The following is a 19,413-nucleotide window of genomic DNA, read 5'->3' as shown; positions in this document are numbered from 1 at the left end:
AGTTTCATGAACAGGCTCAGGAAAATGTGAGTTGTCTGGTGAAGCAGCCACAGGTTGCCCTGCCACAACTCTCGCCTCTTCTCGCCCACTGAAGAAAGTAAACGGCGAAGGATGTCTTTGTAGACGTGTTTGCCGTGGACGATGCGCCTCACATCCATCAATCAATCAATCAATGTTTATTTATATAGCCCCAAATCACAAATGTCTCAAAGGACTGCACAAATCATTACGACTACAACATCCTCGGAAGAACCCACAAAAGGGCAAGGAAAACTCACACCCAGTGGGCAGGGAGAATTCACATCCAGTGGGACGCCAGTGACAATGCTGACTATGAGAAACCTTGGAGAGGACCTCAGATGTGGGCAACCCCCACCCCTCTAGGGGACCGAAAGCAATGGATGTCGAGCGGGTCTAACATGATACTGTGAAAGTTCAATCCATAGTGGCTCCAAGACAGCAGCGAGAGTCCCGTCCACAGGAAACCATCACAAGCGACTACAACATCCTCGGAAAAACCCACAAAAGGGCAAGGAAAACTCACACCCAGTGGGCAGGGAGAATTCACATCCAGTGGGACGCCAGTGACAATGCTGACTATGAGAAACCTTGGAGAGGACCTCAGATGTGGGCAACCCCCCCCCCCCCCTCTAGGGGACCGAAAGCAATGGATGTCGAGCGGGTCTAACATGATACTGTGAAAGTTCAATCCATAGTGGCTCCAAGACAGCAGCGAGAGTCCCGTCCACAGGAAACCATCACAAGCGGATCAGCAGCGTAGAGATGTCCCCAACCGATACAGGCGAGCGGTCCATCCTGGGTCTCGACTCTGGACAGTCAGTACTTCATCCATGGTCATCGGACCGGACCCCCTCCACAAGGGAGGGGGGGACATAGGAGAAAGAAAAGAAGCGGCAGATCAACTGGTCTAAAAAGGAGGTCTACTCAAAGGCTAGAGTATACAAATGAGTTTTAAAGTGAGACTTAAATGCTTCTACTGAGGTAGCATCTCGAACTGTTACCGGGAGGGCATTCCAGAGTACTGGAGCCCGAACGGAAAACGCTCTATAGCCCGCATCCATGCCTTTAACAGTCCTGGAACTTTTCTGACACAACTCATTTTTAAAATCGTCACACCAAGGATATCCCCCAGAAAACAAAGCGACAAGGCTCCCCGCCGCCACTCGTCTTTTCTCATCTTGGACTCTCTGGCTATGACAAACCTGAAACTCTGTTCTCCTCTCTCCTCTCTGTCCTCCTCCGTTCCTTTTCTCACCCTCCCTCTCTCCGTCTTGTGTGTTTTGTTGTTTGATGGTTTAGTTTCTGCCCTCTGTCTCCCTCTCTCCCTCCACTCAGCCCTTCAAAGACGACATGGACCTCAAGCAGGACGTCCGCAGCGAGAGCGACACCCGCGAGGAGTACGAGCTCAAGGTGAGCCTCTCGTTGTTTTTCATTTCTGACGTAACGTTTCGTAGTCACACTCAGGTGTTACATTCTGTTGTTATTTTGGCAGTATAGTCACTGACGTTGTTAAAAGTGGACATTTCCCTTTATTCTCGTATAGTACGGTTACATTTGGTGGTTTTCTACATACATACATTCTTGCTGTCGTCATATGATATCAAACAAACGAAAAATGTCTGGAGCTAAAGTCAAAGAGAAGTTTCTCAAGTGCTAAAATTTATGACTGTGGTTTAATTTGCACTTTAAATACATTGAAAGTTTTCTTTTAGTAGCTCCTCTCCTCTAAATGCAATTGCCCCTAAAGCAGGAATACAAATTTCTGTATTCCTACAAAATAGAAAATCTGGCAAGATACCAACGCACAGCATTTATTTTTTTTATTGTCTTGAAAAGCGTGTTTATATCCTTTTGAGCTGTTTCAAAAAAGCATAATGTTTAAAAAACATTTCATTAAAGCAAGTTGATTATCCCATCATGGTATTAAACTTTATAAATGATCTGTCTAGGGTACACTTATTAATGACAAAAAATTATATATTTCTATGATTAATCATGATAATTTTGAATTAATTTTGAGTTAACTACTGACCAAAAAGCGATTCATTACAATTAAATATCTTAATCATTTAGCATATATATATATATATATATATGTATATATGTATGTATATATGCTATATATGCTATACATATTATTGTATGTATTTATATATATATATAAATATGCATATATATATATATATTTATACAGTATATATATATGTATATATATATATATATATATATATCAGAAAATAAATAAATTTAAGCTAATTAATACTATATATATATATATATATATAAAATATAGTATTAATTATTAATAATCATTAATTACTTATTATTAATTATCAATAATCATTTCAACACTGTATGATTGTATATATATATATATACATATATATGCTAAATGATTAAGGTATTTAACTGTAATTAATCTTTTTTTATATAGTATTAATTAGCTTAAATGTATTTATTTTAACACTGCATGATTTTATGTATATATATATATATATATACATATATATATATATATATATATATAGTATTAATTATATATATATATATATATATATATATATATTAATTATCTTCAATGTATTTTTTTTAACACTGCATGATTTTATGTTGTAGTATTTTGGGGTATTTTTGGGCAGTACAGTGGGACAGGGTTTAGTGCATGTACCTCAAAATACCAAGGTCCTGAGTAGTCCTGAGTCTCGGAATCTTTCTGTGTGGAGTTTGCATGTTCTCCGTGGGTTCTGCGTGGGTTCCCTCTGGCATCCTCCTACTTCCAAAGACATGCACCTGGGGATAGGTTGATTGGCAACACTAAATCGGCCCTAGTGTGTGAATGTGAGTGTGAATGTTGTCTGTCTATCTGTGTTGGCCCTGCGATGAGGTGGCGACTTGTCCAGGGTGTACCCCCCTTCCGCCCGATTGTAGCAAAAATAGGCTCCAGCGACCCCCAAGGGAATAAGCGGTAAAAAATGGATGGATGGATGAATGGAACAACCCACCCCATGCTCTCCTATTGAAGTCAATGGAGGCTCAAAACAAAAGCACTCTCGACATAGAAACTTTTTGTAAATGTATTTTGTAATTTATGATTGGCCTCACGCGGGCCGGACAGGTGGTCTGGTCTATCAGAATATTTTTCACAGCTAGGATCATCAGTATTATGAGGCTAGTATTTATCTTCTAATACCTCCTTGTGATTACAGGATCCAACTAACGGCTATTACAACGTACGAGCCACCACACACGACGATGCCCGCCCCCAGTCCCGTGCTGTCCACTACCAAGGTGAGTTCCGCGCTCCGAATCCAAACAGCGGAGCGTCCGGTGCCGTGTCCGGTGGACCTCCAGTCGCCGCCAGCGGTGCGGTCCCTCCCAGCGCGGTTCCGGGCTCCAGGACAGGCTGTTACGACCCCCGTCCGCCTTCTCGGATCTCCCATGCCACTTACGCCCAGTTCAACACCTTCACCCGGGTGGCACAGAGCCAGCAAGCTGCTCCCAATCCGGTGCTGCAATCACCCGGAGACTACCCAGGTGACTGCGGACTGCTGGACGCCACGACCCAGCTGGCTTATGACAACTACGGATACCCCTCCCAGTATCCCAGCTACCGCATGGCCTTTGCGCCACCCATAGAGGAGGGGCCGGCCTATGAGATGTATCCGACAGGAGAGGGGCCCGCGCAGGGGTCCACGCCCGGACAGCAAAGTCCCGAAGCGGGACTGGGGAAGTACGGAACTGCTACTCGCTTTTCATACTCATCGCCACCTTCCGACCATTCCAGCAGACACACACAGCGGATGCAGACTCACGTGTGAGATGCATCGCTCCAAAAACACACAAAAAGTAGGAAAAAAACAAATAAAACAAATCTCAATACTCCACTTTGCGAGGTTTAGCATCCGGTCGCCGCGGCAACCAACGCTGAAACATCCGACATGTTGCCGTTAGCAATACGATCCACGCATGCGAGGCAGGCGCTCACGCACATTTGCACAGGCCTCGCGCTGCATGTGGCGACCACGCCCCCCAGAAAAAGCAGCGAGCGCCACAATCACCCAGGAGGAGTGCACTTTGACGAAGAGCAGCGCCGGGTTCCCGCTGCGAAGCTCCATCCACGCCCTCGTCCGTGATGAGGTTCAGTAGCTCACGCGCTTTGCTTTTTATTCGGACACCTTCCGACAAAAAACAAAACAAAAACAAACAAAAAAAAAAAAGGATTTGTCTTGCACTGCAGCATCGAGGCAGCTTGGGCTATAAACATTTGTGGCACTTTTGGACCCGAGAGGCGGCGGACAGACGTGCCAACACGCCAAACCTCTTTTGTTACGACCGGACAACGAGACGCTTTTTTAATACTCGGAGGAAAAAGAGCCGTAGCGAGCGCCACTCCATTTCATTTTGTATCGTGGTTTCTACGTGGAGATGAACGCTTGTTCGATTTCATTTCCTATTTGTACAAAGAATACCCCCCCCCCCCCCCCGTCCTCAAGTGTCAAAACGTGTTTGTTTCTCTCACTTGCACAGTAGAATAGTTGTTGTTTTTTTTCATATTTATACTGAAAGCAATGAAAAAAATGGCATTGGAAAACATTTTATAGTATTTTTCTAAAACGTTGTGGACCAAAAGGTTCAACATTTATGCTGCCGCACTTTTTAATGTGTGCGCTACGACGTGATGGCCGATGCATACAGATGGAAGATCTTGTAGCTGGGTTTCAAGAGTTTGATTTCAAAAAGAGATACAAACCCCGTTTCCGTATGAGTTGGGAAATTGTGTTAGATGTAAATATAAACAGAATACATTGATTTGCAAATCCTTTTCAACCCATATTCAGTTGAATGCACTACAAAGACAAGATATTTGATGTTCAAACTCATAAACTTTTTTTTTTTTTTGCAAATCATTCACTTAGAATTTCATGGCAGCAACACGTGCCAAAGTAGTTGGGAAAGGGCATGTTCACCACTGTGTTACATCACTTTTTCTTCCAACAACACTCTATGAACGTTTGGGAACTGAGGAAACTAATTGTTGAAGCTTTGAAATTGGAATTCTTTCCCATTCTTGTTTTATGTAGAGCTTCAGTCGTTCAACAGTCCGGGGTCTCCCCTGTCGTATTTTACGCTTCATAATGCGCAACACATTCTCAATGGGAGACATGCCTGGACTGCAGGCGGTCCAGGAATGTACCCGCACTCTTTTACTATGAAGCCACGCTGTTCTAACACGTGGTTTGGCATTGTTTTGCTGAAATAAGCAGGGGCGTCCATGAAAAAGACGGCGCTTAGATGGTAGCATATGTTGTTCCAAAACCTGTATGTACCTTTCAGCATTAATGGTGCCTTCACAGATGTGTAAGTTACCCATGCCTTGGGCATTAATGCACCCCCATACCATTACAGATGCTGGCTTTTGAACTTTGTGTCAATAACAGTCTGGATGGTTCGCTTCCGCTTTGGTCCGGATGACACGGTGTCGAATATTTCCAAAAACAATATGAAATGTGGACTCGTCAGACCACAGAACACTTTTCCACTTTGCATCAGCCCATCTTAGATGATCTCGGGCCAAGAGAATCCGGTGGCGTTTCTGGATGTTGTTGATAAAGGGCTTTCGCTTTGCATAGTAGAGCTTTAACTTGCACTTACATATGTAGCGACGGACTGTATTTAGTGACAGTGGTTTTCTGAAGTTTTCCTGAGCCCATGTGGTGATATCCTTTAGAGATTGATGTCGGTTTTTGATACAGTGCCGTCTGAGGGATCGAAGGTCACGGTAGTTCAATGTGATTTCCGGCCATGCCGCTTACGTGGAGTGATTTCTCCAGATTCTCTGAACCTTTTGATGATATTATGGACCGTAGATGTTGAAATCCCAAAATGTCTTGCAATTGCACTTTGAGAAACGTTGTTCTTGAACGGTTAGACTATTTGCTCACGCAGTTGTGGACAAAGGGGTGTACCTCGCCCCATCCTTTCTTGTGAAAGACTGAGCATTTTGTGGGAAGCTGTTTTTATACCCAATCATGGCACCCACCTGTTCCCAATTAGCCTGCACACCTGTAGGATGTTCCAAATAAGTGTTTGATGAGAATTTCTCAACTTTATCAGTATTTATTGCCACCTTTCCCAACTTCTTTGTCAAGTGTTGCTGGCACCAAATTCTTAAGGTAATGATTACCGTATTTTCCGCGCTATAAGCCGCACCTAAAAACCAAAAATGTTCTCAAAAGATGACAGTGCGGCTTATAACCCGGTGCGCCTTATATATGTATTAATATAAATATTTATTTTCATAGAGTTTATGTTTCGCAACTACGGTAAACAGCCGCCATCTTTTCTCCCCGTAGAAGAGGAAGCGCTTCTTCTTCTACGGTACGCAACCGCCAAGGTAAGCGCCCGCCCACCTGGAAAGAGGAAGCGCTTCTTCTTCTACGGTACGCAACCGCCAAGGTAAGCACCCGCCCCCGTAGAAGAAGAAGCGCGCGGCTAATCCGATTCATTTCATTTGTGTGTTTCTGTAAAGACGACCACAAAATGGCTCCTACTAAAAGACACGCGTACAACGCAGAATTCAAACTCAAGGCAATAAGTCACGCAGAAGAACACGGAAATAGAGCAGCAGCGAGAGAATTGAACAAAAATGAATCAATGGTGCTTAGGTGGAGGAAGCAACAAGATGACCTGCGCCAAGTAAAGAAGACAACACATAGTTTGAGGGAACAAAGCAAGATGGCAACAGTTGGAGGACAAACTGGAACAGTGGGTAGTTGAGCAGAGAGCAGCAAGCAGAAGTGTCAGTAACATCACTATTCCAATGAAGTGTCAGTAACATCACTATTCCAATGAAGTGTCAGTAACATCACTATTCCAATGAAGTGTCAGTAACATCACTATTCCAATGAAGTGTCAGTAACATCACTATTCCAATGAAGTGTCAGTAACATCACTATTCCAATGAAGTGTCAGTAACATCACTATTCCAATGAAGTGTCAGTAACATCACTATTCCAATGAAGTGTCAGTAACATCACTATTCCAATGAAGTGTCAGTAACATCACTATTCCAATGAAGTGTCAGTAACATCACTATTCCAATGAAGTGTCAGTAACATCACTATTCCAATGAAGTGTCAGTAACATCACTATTCCAATGAAGTGTCAGTAACATCACTATTCCAATGAAGTGTCAGTACCATCACTATTCTAATGAAGTGTCAGTACCATCACTATTCCAATGAAGTGTCAGTACCATCACTATTCCAATGAAGTGTCAGTAACATCACTATTCCAATGAAGTGTCAGTAACATCACTATTCCAATGAAGTGTCAGTAACATCACTATTCCAATGAAGTGTCAGTAACATCACTATTCCAATGAAGTGTCAGTACCATCACTATTCCAATGAAGTGTCAGTAACATCACTATTCCAATGAAGTGTCAGTAACATCACTATTCCAATGAAGTGTCAGTAACATCACTATTCCAATGAAGTGTCAGTAACATCACTATTCCAATGAAGTGTCAGTAACATCACTATTCCAATGAAGTGTCAGTAACATCACTATTCCAATGAAGTGTCAGTAACATCACTATTCCAATGAAGTGTCAGTACCATCACTATTCCAATGAAGTGTCAGTAACATCACTATTCCAATGAAGTGTCAGTAACATCACTATTCCAATGAAGTGTCAGTAACATCACTATTCCAATGAAGTGTCAGTAACATCACTATTCCAATGAAGTGTCAGTACCATCACTATTCCAATGAAGTGTCAGTAACATCATTATTCCAATGAAGTGTCAGTACCATCACTATTCCAATGAAGTGTCAGTAACATCACTATTCCAATGAAGTGTCAGTAACATCACTATTCCAATGAAGTGTCAGTAACATCACTATTCCAATGAAGTGTCAGTAACATCACTATTCCAATGAAGTGTCAGTAACATCACTATTCCAATGAAGTGTCAGTAACATCACTATTCCAATGAAGTGTCAGTAACATCACTATTCCAATGAAGTGTCAGTAACATCACTATTCCAATGAAGTGTCAGTAACATCACTATTCCAATGAAGTGTCAGTAACATCACTATTCCAATGAAGTGTCAGTACCATCACTATTCCAATGAAGTGTCAGTAACATCACTATTCCAATGAAGTGTCAGTACCATCACTATTCCAATGAAGTGTCAGTAACATCACTATTCCAATGAAGTGTCAGTAACATCACTATTCCAATGAAGTGTAAGTAATATCACTATTCCAATGAAGTGTCAGTAACATCACTATTCCAATGAAGTGTCAGTAACATCACTATTCCAATGAAGTGTCAGTAACATCACTATTCCAATGAAGTGTCAGTAACATCACTATTCCAATGAAGTGTCAGTACCATCACTATTCCAATGAAGTGTCAGTAACATCATTATTCCAATGAAGTGTCAGTAACATCACTATTCCAATGAAGTGTCAGTACCATCACTATTCCAATGAAGTGTCAGTAACATCACTATTCCAATGAAGTGTCAGTAACATCACTATTCCAATGAAGTGTCAGTAACATCACTATTCCAATGAAGTGTCAGTAACATCATTATTCCAATGAAGTGTCAGTAACATCACTATTCCAATGAAGTGTCAGTAACATCATTATTCCAATGAAGTGTCAGTAACATCACTATTCCAATGAAGTGTCAGTAACATCACTATTCCAATGAAGTGTCAGTAACATCATTATTCCAATGAAGGCAACAGCGCTAGCAAGCGAAATTCACTTGGATGATTTTAAAGGTGGTGCTTCTTGGTGTTTCCGGTGTTGTGCCGAATTATGCACCCCCGCCGTAAAATGCACCCCCTGGCGGGAGCGCGCTTACGTCACTCGGTTGCGTCACCCGTCTCGAAAAGTAGCTAAACTCGGCTAAAATCGCCTCTTTCGGCATAAAAATGTACATAACAAGGTGAATAATCCAAGTTGTCGGCACAACACCGGACCGCAACAGCGACGCTGACTCTGATGACTTCGACGAGACGGAGCCCGCCATTTTGGATGCCGTATTCGCCCAATTTTTTAATTCAGACACCGAAAAAGAAAAATTCGAGGGATTTATGGATGAGGAATAACTTCTGAAGGTGAGCTTTAAATGTTTATTTTGTGTGCTGTGACATTAACGTTCGAGCAAAGTTGAGTTATTGATGTTGCAAGATTACAGTTGGTACAAAATGCGGCTGCTAGACTTTTGACAAGAACAAGAAAGTTTGATCACATTACGCCTGTACTGGCTCACCTGCACTGGCTTCCTGTGCACTTAAGATGTGACTTTAAGGTTTTACTACTTACGTATAAAATACTACACGGTCTAGCTCCATCCTATCTTGCCGATTGTATTGTACCGTATGTCCCGGCAAGAAATCTGCGTTCAAAAGACTCCGCCTTATTAGTGATTCCTAGAGCTCAAAAAAAGTCTGCGGGCTATAGAGCGTTTTCCGTTCGGGCTCCAGTACTCTGGAATGCCCTCCCGGTAACAGTTCGAGATGCTACCTCAGTAGAAGCATTTAAGTCTCATCTTAAAACTCATCTGTATACTCTAGCCTTTAAATAGACCTCCTTTTTAGACCAGTTGATCTGCCGCTTCTTTTCTTTCTCCTATGTCCCCCCCTCCCTTGTGGAGGGGGTCCGGTCCGATGACCATGGATGAAGTACTAACTGTCCAGAGTCGAGACCCAGGATGGACCGCTCGTCGGGACCCAGGATGGACCGCTCGCCTGTATCGGTTGGGGACATCTCTACGCTGCTGATCCGCTTGAGATGGTTTCCTGTGGACGGGACTCTCACTGCTGTCTTGGAGCCACTATGGATTGAACTTTCACAGTATCATGTTAGACCCGCTCGACATCCATTGCTTTCGGTCCCCTGGGGGGGGGGGGGGGGGGGGGGGTTGCCCACATCTGAGGTCCTCTCCAAGGTTTCTCATAGTCAGCATTGTCACTGGCGTCCCACTGGATGTGAATTCTCCCTGCCCACTGGGTGTGAGTTTTCCTTGCCCTTTTGTGGGTTCTTCCGAGGATGTTGTAGTCGTAATGATTTGTGCAGTCCTTTGAGACATTTGTGATTTGGGGCTATATAAATAAACATTGATTGATTGATTGATATTGCTCTGCAATATTTTGAGTGTTACTATTGTTGTGATTGCACATTCGCACACTGGTTTGTAGTATTAAAGTTTGACTGACCTATCTGACGGTTTTTTTGACATTCCCTTTAGCGCAGCGTGGGCGCGGCTTATGACCCGGTGCGGCTTATAGGTTTACAAAGTTTTTTAAATATGCCATTCATTGAAGGTGCGGCTTATAACAGGGGGCGGCTTATAGCGCGGAAAATACGGTATTCGCCCAAAAAAATATGTTTATGTGTTTGAACATCACATATGTTATCTTTGTAGCATATTCAACTGAATATCAATCAATCAATCAATGTTTACTTATATAGCCCTAAATCACTAGTGTCTCAAAGGGCTGCACAAACCACCACGACATCCTCGGTAGGCCCACATAAGGGCAAGGAAAACTCACACCCAGTGGGACATTGGTGACAATAATGACTATGAGAACCTTAGAGAGGAGGAAAGCAATGGATGTCGAGCGGGTCTAACATGATACTGTGAAAGTTCAATCCACAATGGATCCAACACAGTCGCGAGAGTCCAGTCCAAAGAGGATCCAAGACACAGCAGCGAGAGTCCCGTTCACAGCGGAGCCAGCAGGAAACCATCCCAAGGGTAGCGGACCAGCAGCGCAGAGATGTCCCCAGCCGATACACAGAGGGACATAGAAGAAAAAGAAAAGAAACGGCAGATCAACTGGTCTAAAAAGGGAGTCTATTTAAAGGCTAGAGTATACAAATGAGTTTTAAGGTGAGACTTAAATGCTTCTACTGAGGTGGCATCGCGAACTGTTACCGGGAGGGCATTCCAGAGTACTGGAGCCCGAACGGAAAACGCTCTATAGCCCGCAGACTTTTTTTGGGCTTTGGGAATCACTAATAAGCCGGAGTCCTTTGAACGCAGATTTCTTGCCGGGACATATGGTACAATACAATCGGCAAGATAAGATGGAGCTAGACCGTGTAGTATTTTATACGTAAGTAGTAAAACCTTAAAGTCACATCTTAAGTGCACAGGAAGCCAGTGCAGGTGAGCCAGTACAGGCGTAATGTTCTTGTCAAATATGAGTTGAAAATGATTTGCAAATCATTGTATTCTGTTTATATTTACATCTAACACAATTTCCCAACTCATATGGAAACGGGGTTTGTACAATACACAGCAAAAAGGAATGTCTTTTTTTTTTGAAGTGAACCAGCCCCTCAAACCGCCAGTCTGGGGACGAGAATGGCTTTTTGAAACGACATTCAGATGACGGGTGGTAACGGAGCGCTCAAGTGGAGTCGTAACACATCAAGGTGACGCTATTGAGCTCATGTAGTGTAGTCACTCTGACATGCCGGCTTCCTCTCTGCAGCTTGTGTGTTTTTATGTGTCGGGTTCTTATCAAATAACGTAAAAAGAATCATGTTTTTATTGTGTTCATGCTGGACAACATTCAGCTTTTAAAGCACTGCTGCTAAGTTGGCCTCCGTTGGTGCAGCATATTGCCCAAGATGGCTTCAGCGAGCTAACAAACAAAAACACACGACTAGTGGTACTATGGTTTTTGTTCGCCCTACTTTTCATGTGATTCGGTTTTTCGTACGGCCAAACATGGCGTGCCATCATTGTGTGGAATGGAGTGACCGAACAAAGAATTCCACAGAATGGCGACTCAGTCTGTGTATTTTTTGTGTGTGTACGGCTGCAAAACAATACCCCATTGGGCCAATGAAAGTTGTGAGTAGAGGTGGGTAGTAACGCGCTACATTTACTCCGTTACATCTACTTGAGTAACTTTTGGGGTAATTGTACTTATACGAGTAGTTTTAATGCAACATACTTTTACTTTTACCTGAGTATATTTATAGAGAAGAAACACTTCTTTTACTCCGCTCCATTTATCTACATTCAGCTCGCTACTCTGTACTGATTTTTATCGATCTGTTAATGCACGCTTGTTCGTTTGTTTGATTTGTCAGACAGACATTCACCAATCAAATGAATAGGATAGAATAGAATAGAATAGAATGAACTTTATTGTCATTATATTTGCATATAACGAGATTAGAGAAAATGTAGTCACTGGTGACGTTTGACTCCGTTTCACCAATCAAATGCAGTCACTGGTGACGTTTGACTCCGTTTCACCAATCAAATGCCGTCACTGGTGAGGTTTGACTCTGTTTCACCAATCAAATGCAGTCACTGGTGAGGTTTGACTCCGTTTCACCAATCAAATGCAGTCACTGGTGAGGTTTGACTCCGTTTCACCAATCAAATGCCGTCACTGGTGAGGTTTGACTCCGTTTCACCAATCAAATGCAGTCACTGGTGACGTTTGACTCCGTTTCACCAATCAAATGCCGTCACTGGTGAGGTTTGACTCTGTTTCACCAATCAAATGCAGTCACTGGTGAGGTTTGACTCCGTTTCACCAATCAAATGCAGTCACTGGTGAGGTTTGACTCCGTTTCACCAATCAAATGCCGTCACTGGTGAGGTTTGACTCCGTTTCACCAATCAAATGCAGTCACTGGTGAGGTTTGACTCCGTTTCACCAATCAAATGCAGTCACTGGTGACGTTTGACTCCGTTTCACCAATCAAATGCCGTCACTGGTGAGGTTTGACTCCGTTTCACCAATCAAATGCAGTCACTGGTGACGTTTGACTCCGTTTCACCAATCAAATGCCGTCACTGGTGAGGTTTGACTCCGTTTCACCAATCAAATGCAGTCACTGGTGAGGTTTGACTCTGTTTCACCAATCAAATGCAGTCACTGGTGAGGTTTGACTCTGTTTCACCAATCAAATGCAGTCACTGGTGAGGTTTGACTTCGTTTCACCAATCAAACAGAGCCAGGGGGTCACATGATTAACTGCACTTTTTATTTTATTTTTATAAACATTTATTTATAAATGTCAACGTTTACAAACAGTTGAAAATAATAATCAAAGTAAGTACAAAAACAGTACAAAACAGTATAAAAACCGTGCAAAACTGCGCCGGGGGTTGTGAATTCAAAGTAACTAAAATAAAATGTAAAAAATATATATAAAATAAACCAATTGCAAAGCCATATGCTCACTAAAATCTCAGTAAATAACTTAAATTTGAAACACAGCATCATCGTTTTCACAGCTTTTTGCTTGTTAGAGGTAGAGTGTTTTAATGTAGAGTTCTAAATCTTTTTTAAAGGCACAAAAAACTGGTCGGGTATTGAGAAACTTACATTTATGAATATAAAACTTAGCCAATAGTATAATGAGGTTGCAAAGGTAAAATTAATTTAATTTTTTTTTTTTTCAATACAGTGTAAAACCAAATATATATTATTTAATATATATTATTGTTTTAGTTGCTTAAGAGATATTCCTGGCTCTGAATTTGTTCATTGCTATTTTTACGTTTTTGTGCATTACTTGTTGCCGTCATCATTAAACAAACAGGTTACTCATCAGTTACTCAGTACTTGAGTAGTTTTTTCACAACGCACTTTTTACTTTTACTCAAGTAAATATTTGGGTGACTACTCCTTACTTTTACTCTAGTGATACATCTCTAAAGTAACAGTACTCTTACTTGACTACAATTTCTGGCTACTCAACCCACCTCTGGTTGTGAGTACTATAACTTTGATAAAGAAGGTGAGAAGCACTATACTGGGAGACTATCGCAAAGTACCCACGTGGCTCTCACTTCCCCTACTTCCTCTCCACTCCTCGCCAACTCCATAAAAGTGATGGGAAAAGTTCATTTTTACTTTTAATTCGTCCGGCGGCGGGACTTCCAGCCCTCTAACATAGGTGTGATTTTCCAAATTTTTTGGAGTTTTTCCGACTTTTCCTAAATTTCTCTCCCCCTTTTGATGTGCCTTTGCTGGGTGCGTTTTGGACTAATTCATCGGCGGTACTTCGGGATACGAATGGAATTGGTTCTGTGTTGCAGCTCGTACTTGAAAAACTTGCATTGTGAGCCAGCTTCTCCCGTTAACAATCAATTTAATTGATGCTTCTCCCCCCCTCCAAAAATCTGAATTTTAACACCTAACATGCTTTTATCAAGAAAAACAAACGCTCAAAAAAAATTGATAAATAGTATTTTTTATTGCATACGAAACAACTACAGTAGTTTTATGAAGTAATATAATAATAATAATGTGCAGTTGACTTCTACGGTTTCTCCGTCCAGCTGCTTCCCCGTCAAACACACCATCAGCAGCGTCTCCATATTTTCCTGGATAAATGTCCACTGTTTAGATCAGGGGTAACCAACCTTTTTGAAACCAAGAGCTACTTCTTGGGTACTGATTAATGCGAAGGGCTACCAGTTTGATACACACTTAAATACATTTCCAGAAATAGCCAATTTGCTCAATTTCCCTTTAATAAATAAATCTATATATATATATAAATATGGGTATTTCTGTCTGTCATTCCATCATACATTTGTTTTCCTTTTACAGAAGTTTTTTGTAGAGAATAAATGATGAAAAAAACATTTAATTGAACGGTTTAAAAGAGGAGAAAACAGGAAAAAAATGAAAATTAAATTTTGAAACACAGTTTATCTTCAATTTCGATACTCTTTAAAATTCAAAATTCAACCGAAAAGAAAGAAGAGAAAATTAGCTAATTCAAATCTTTTTGAAAAAATGAAAAATTATATTTATGGAACATCATTAGTAATTTTTCCTGATTAAGATTAAATTTAGAATTTTGATGACATGTTTTAAATAGGTTAAAATCTAATCTGCATTTTGTTAGAATATACAACAACTTGGACCAAGCTATATTGCTAACAAAGACAAATCATTATTTATTCTAGATTTTCCGTAACAAAAATGTTAAAAGAAATTTAAAAGACTTTGAAATAAGATTTAAATTGGATTCTAAAGATTTTCTAGATTTGCCAGAATATTTTTTGGGGAATTTTAATCATAATAAGTTTGAAAAAATATTTCACAAATATTCTTTGTCGAAAAAACAGAAGCGAAAATGAAGAATTAAATTAGAATGTATTTATTATTCTTTACAATAAAAAAAATAATAATTACTTGAACATTGATTTAAATTGTCAGGAAAGAAGAGGAAGGAATTTTAAAGGTAAAAAGGTTTATGTGTTCAAAAATCCTAAAATAATTTTTAAGGTTGTATTTTTCTCTAAAATTGTGTTTCTGAAAGTTATAAGACGCAAAGTAAAAAAATAAATGAATTTATTTAAACAAGTGAAGACCAAGTCTTTAAGATGTTTTCTTGGATTTTCAAATTCTATTTGAGTTTTGTCTCTCTTAAAATTAAAAATGTTGAGCAAAGTGAGACCAGCTTGCTAGTAAATAAATACAATTTTAAAAATAGAGGCAGCTCACTGGTAAGTGCTGCTATTTGTGCTATTTTTAGAACAGGCCAGCGGGCGACTCATCTGGTCCTTACGGGCTACCTGGTGCCCGCGGGCACCGTGTTGGTGACCCCTGGTTTATATGTTATTTTAACATCCTTGGCTGGCCTTATCGACTCACTCTGCTTCAGTATCGTGCAAACTAGCACAAAAACATGTTAGCCACACACTCTGTCATGTTTTTGATGAATATATTTCTTTATTTCGATCACTATCATCAATTTCTTTTTCTCAGCACTGTCCTTCACGTTCATTTTCTTCGGTCCTCTGACTGGAAAAAACTAAGTAATGTCGATCTCCAGTGTTAAGTTAATGCTAACGGGTAATACCGGATGTTTTTGGTCAGATCTTACTGGGTTCACTGTGACATTTGCAATGCAAACTAGCTGTGGGGAATCTCGTTACCCGGATTTTGATAATGACCTAAAGCATAACAATTAGCTGAGAGACAACTTTTAAGCTGAGGCACTCTTATCCAGGAGTACCACTGCTTGTAAATATATATTTTTCTCTGTAAAATTATTTTTTGTACATATATATATATATATATATGTCTTGATTGGATTATCCAGAGAATAGTGCTCGATACCGTGGTAGAGCGCAATATGTAGGTGTGGGAAAAAAATCACAAGACTACTTCATCTCTACAGATCTGTTTCATGAGGGGTTCCCTCAATCATCAGGAGATTTTAATGGAAGCATTCACATACAATGGTTTATATAGGGCACAGAGTGGGTGGGTACAAGCAGGCGTAGGGTGTGGTGATTGGCTCATGTGTTACCTAGGAGGTGTTTCCGTCTGTGGCGGCATGTTGAAATGATTTCACTGCGCTTGTTGAGAGATGATAGATCTGGATGATATATAATAAACAGTTTCTCTTTTAAGCATAGGTTGCATCTTTTTATTACCACTGTTGTAAGGTGTGCTGGATGCAAGAATTTGCCATGTTATTGAATATTCAACATTATTGTCTTTGAGGTTCCAAATGTGTTTGCTGAGTTCTGTAGAATTCTGCAAAGTCTGGTTTCTAAAGGAGGCGTTGTGATTATTCCATCTTGTTTTGAACGCTCCTTCGGTTAATCCTACGTACGTGTCGGATGTGTTAATGTCCTTGCGTATTACCTTTGCTTGGTAAACGACTGATGTCTGTAAGCACCTTCCGTTGAGAGGGCAATCAGGTTTCTTGCGACAGTTACATTCCTTATTGGTTTCAGAGTCGTTTAGTCTGGGGGTAGGCAGTCCTTTTGCAATTGCTTTGTTGTGGTTTGAAATGATTTGTTGCATGTTATTCATACAGCTGTAGCTCAATTTAATGTTGTTCTTGTTGAATATTTTTCTTAGGGTGTTGCCTTTGGGGAAGTGTTTGTCGATCAGAGTGAGGAACTTGCGGCCGATGTTGGTTGAGACGTCTTTGCTGAATGGCGGATTGTACCAGATGATGTTGTTTCGTTTTCTGCTCTTTTTTGGTTGGTTTCCTGGGGTGGGTTCATAGGTGAGGGTGAAGTTGTATTTTTTCCCACACCTACATATATATATATATATATATATGCTTTATATATATATACTTTAAACATATGTATGTACTGTATTTTTTGGACTATAAGTCACAGTTTTTTTCATAGTTTGGGAGCGACTTATGTGTGAAATTATTAACACATTACCGTAAAATATCAAATAATATTACTTAGCTCATTCACGTAAGAGACTAGATGTATAAGATTTCATCGAATTTGGCAATTAGGAGTGACAGATTGTTTGGTAAACGTATATAGCATGTTCTATATGTTATAGTTATTTGAATGACTCTTACCATAATATGTTAGGTTAACATACCAGGCACCTTCTCAGTTGGTTATTTATGCCTCATGAACTGTGTCAAAAAACATAATGTTTAAAAAGCATTTCGTTAAAGCAAGTTAATTATCCCGTCAATAAACTTTAAAAATGATCTGTCTAGGGTACACTTATCAATGACGAAAAATGATATCTTTCTGCGATTAATCACGATAATTATGATTCAATTTGGAGTTAACTATTGACAAAGTGCGAATATCCATCCATCTATTTCTACCGCTTATTCCCTTTTGGGGTCGCGGGGGGCGCTGGCGCATATCTCAGCTACAATCGGGCAGAAGGCGGGGTACGCCCTAGACAAGTCGCGAAGTGCAAAAAGTTACAATTAAATATCTTAATCGTTTTACAGCCCTAAGATTTATATTTGTGTGTGTGCGAGTGTGTGTGTGTATGTATAAATGTATGAATGTGTGTAAGTATGTCTATATACCTGTATATACATATGTATGTATGTATGTATTTATGTATGTATATGTACTATACATATATATAAATATATATGTGTGTGTATTAATTTGTATGCATGCCTGTGTGTGTATGTATAAATGTATGAATGTGTGTAAGTATGTCTATATACCTGTCTATACATATGTATGTATGTATGTATATATGTATGTATATATACTATACATATATATAAATATATATGTGTGTGTATTAATTTGTATGCATGCCTGTGTGTGTATGTATAAATGTATGTATGTGTGTAAATATGTCTATATTTACACACGGGCGGCATAGCTCGGATGGTAGAGCGGCCGTGCCAGCAACTTGAGGGTTGCAGGTTCGATTCCCGCTTCCGCCATCCTAGTCACTGCCGTTGTGTCCTTGGGCAAGACACTTTACCCACTTGCTCCCAGTGCCACCCACACTGGTTTAAATGTAACTTAGATATTGGGTTTCACTATGTAAAGCGCTTTGAGTCACTAGAGAAAAGCGCTATATAAATATAATTCTATATACATACAGTACATATGCATGTATGTATGTATATATGCATGTCCATCCATCCATTTTCTACCGCTTATTCCCTTTCGGGGTCGCGGGGGGCACTGGCGCCTATCTCAGCTACAATCGGGCGGAAGGCAGGGTACACCCTGGACAAGTCGCAACCTCATCGCAGGGCCAACACAGATAGACAGACAACATTCACACTCACATTCACACACTAGGGCCAATTTAGTGTTGCCAATCAACCTATCCCCAGGTGCATGTCTTTGGAAGTGGGAGGAAGCCGGAGTACCCGGAGGGAACCCACGCATTCACGGGGAGAACATGCAAACTCCACACAGAAAGATCCCGAGCCTGGATTTGAACCCAGGACTGCAGGAACTTCGTATTGTGAGGCAGACGCACTAACCCCTCTGCCACCGTGAAGCCCGTATATATGCATGTGTACATACTATATAGATATATATAATTATATATATATTTATATATGTACATATATATATGTACATATATATATGTATGTGTGTGTGTGTGTGTGTGTGTGTGTGTGTGTGTGTATAACTGATTAATTGGAATTACATTATTTCGTTTGTGAAAAATTGCTTTGGTTTTCATTTAACCTTCGGTAACAAAAACCAAGGTACCACTAAACTGTATCCAAAAGAACACTTTTTGCAAGTCTTACATCTTCTACATTTGCATGCATGTGCAGTGGTCAACACAAGATGTAGCAGGTAAAATAACATCAACATACGTTGTCAGTAATGAAATCTAATCTATTTTTCCTCAATGTTTGGGTCCCCCAAAGCAAAGCGGCATATTGTACACTGTCTGGAATAGGGATGCTTTATTTCTGTGACCAATTCGACGACATGAAAGTACAATAAGAGTTTTCCCATGTGGAGACGCTGTTATCTTCGCAGGTCCAAGTTTTGAGAACATCAAACAATTTACTATGGTGTTTTGTTTTGTTTTGAGGGGAAAACACATGTTAAATATGTGCTGAATTGTTCTTTCTTTGACTTTTTGGTAT

At 40.4% G+C, this 19,413-nt stretch overlaps 1 protein-coding gene across 2 annotated transcripts in view; it reads left to right on the top strand.

The window, feature by feature from the left end:
• Positions 1–4,839, top strand: part of kirrel1b (kirre like nephrin family adhesion molecule 1b) — a 264,916-nt gene extending 260,077 nt beyond the window's left edge. Inside the window, exons 14-15 of one of the 2 annotated variants that reach the window (XM_061920962.1) lie at positions 1,321–1,431; positions 3,228–4,839. In XM_061920962.1, the coding sequence (XP_061776946.1) occupies positions 1,321–1,431; positions 3,228–3,839 (723 nt within the window). In that variant the 3' untranslated portion in view covers positions 3,840–4,839. The remainder of the gene's footprint in view (positions 1–1,320; positions 1,432–3,227) is intronic. The other variant, XM_061920963.1, reaches the window with a different exon arrangement.
• The last annotated feature ends 14,574 nt before the right edge of the window (positions 4,840–19,413 follow it).

The sequence above is a fragment of the Nerophis ophidion genome, linkage group LG14 (genome assembly GCF_033978795.1).
Source record: "Nerophis ophidion isolate RoL-2023_Sa linkage group LG14, RoL_Noph_v1.0, whole genome shotgun sequence".
NCBI classification, from domain to species: Eukaryota; Metazoa; Chordata; class Actinopteri; order Syngnathiformes; family Syngnathidae; genus Nerophis; species Nerophis ophidion.
This window is presented reverse-complemented; position numbering and strand designations above follow the sequence as displayed.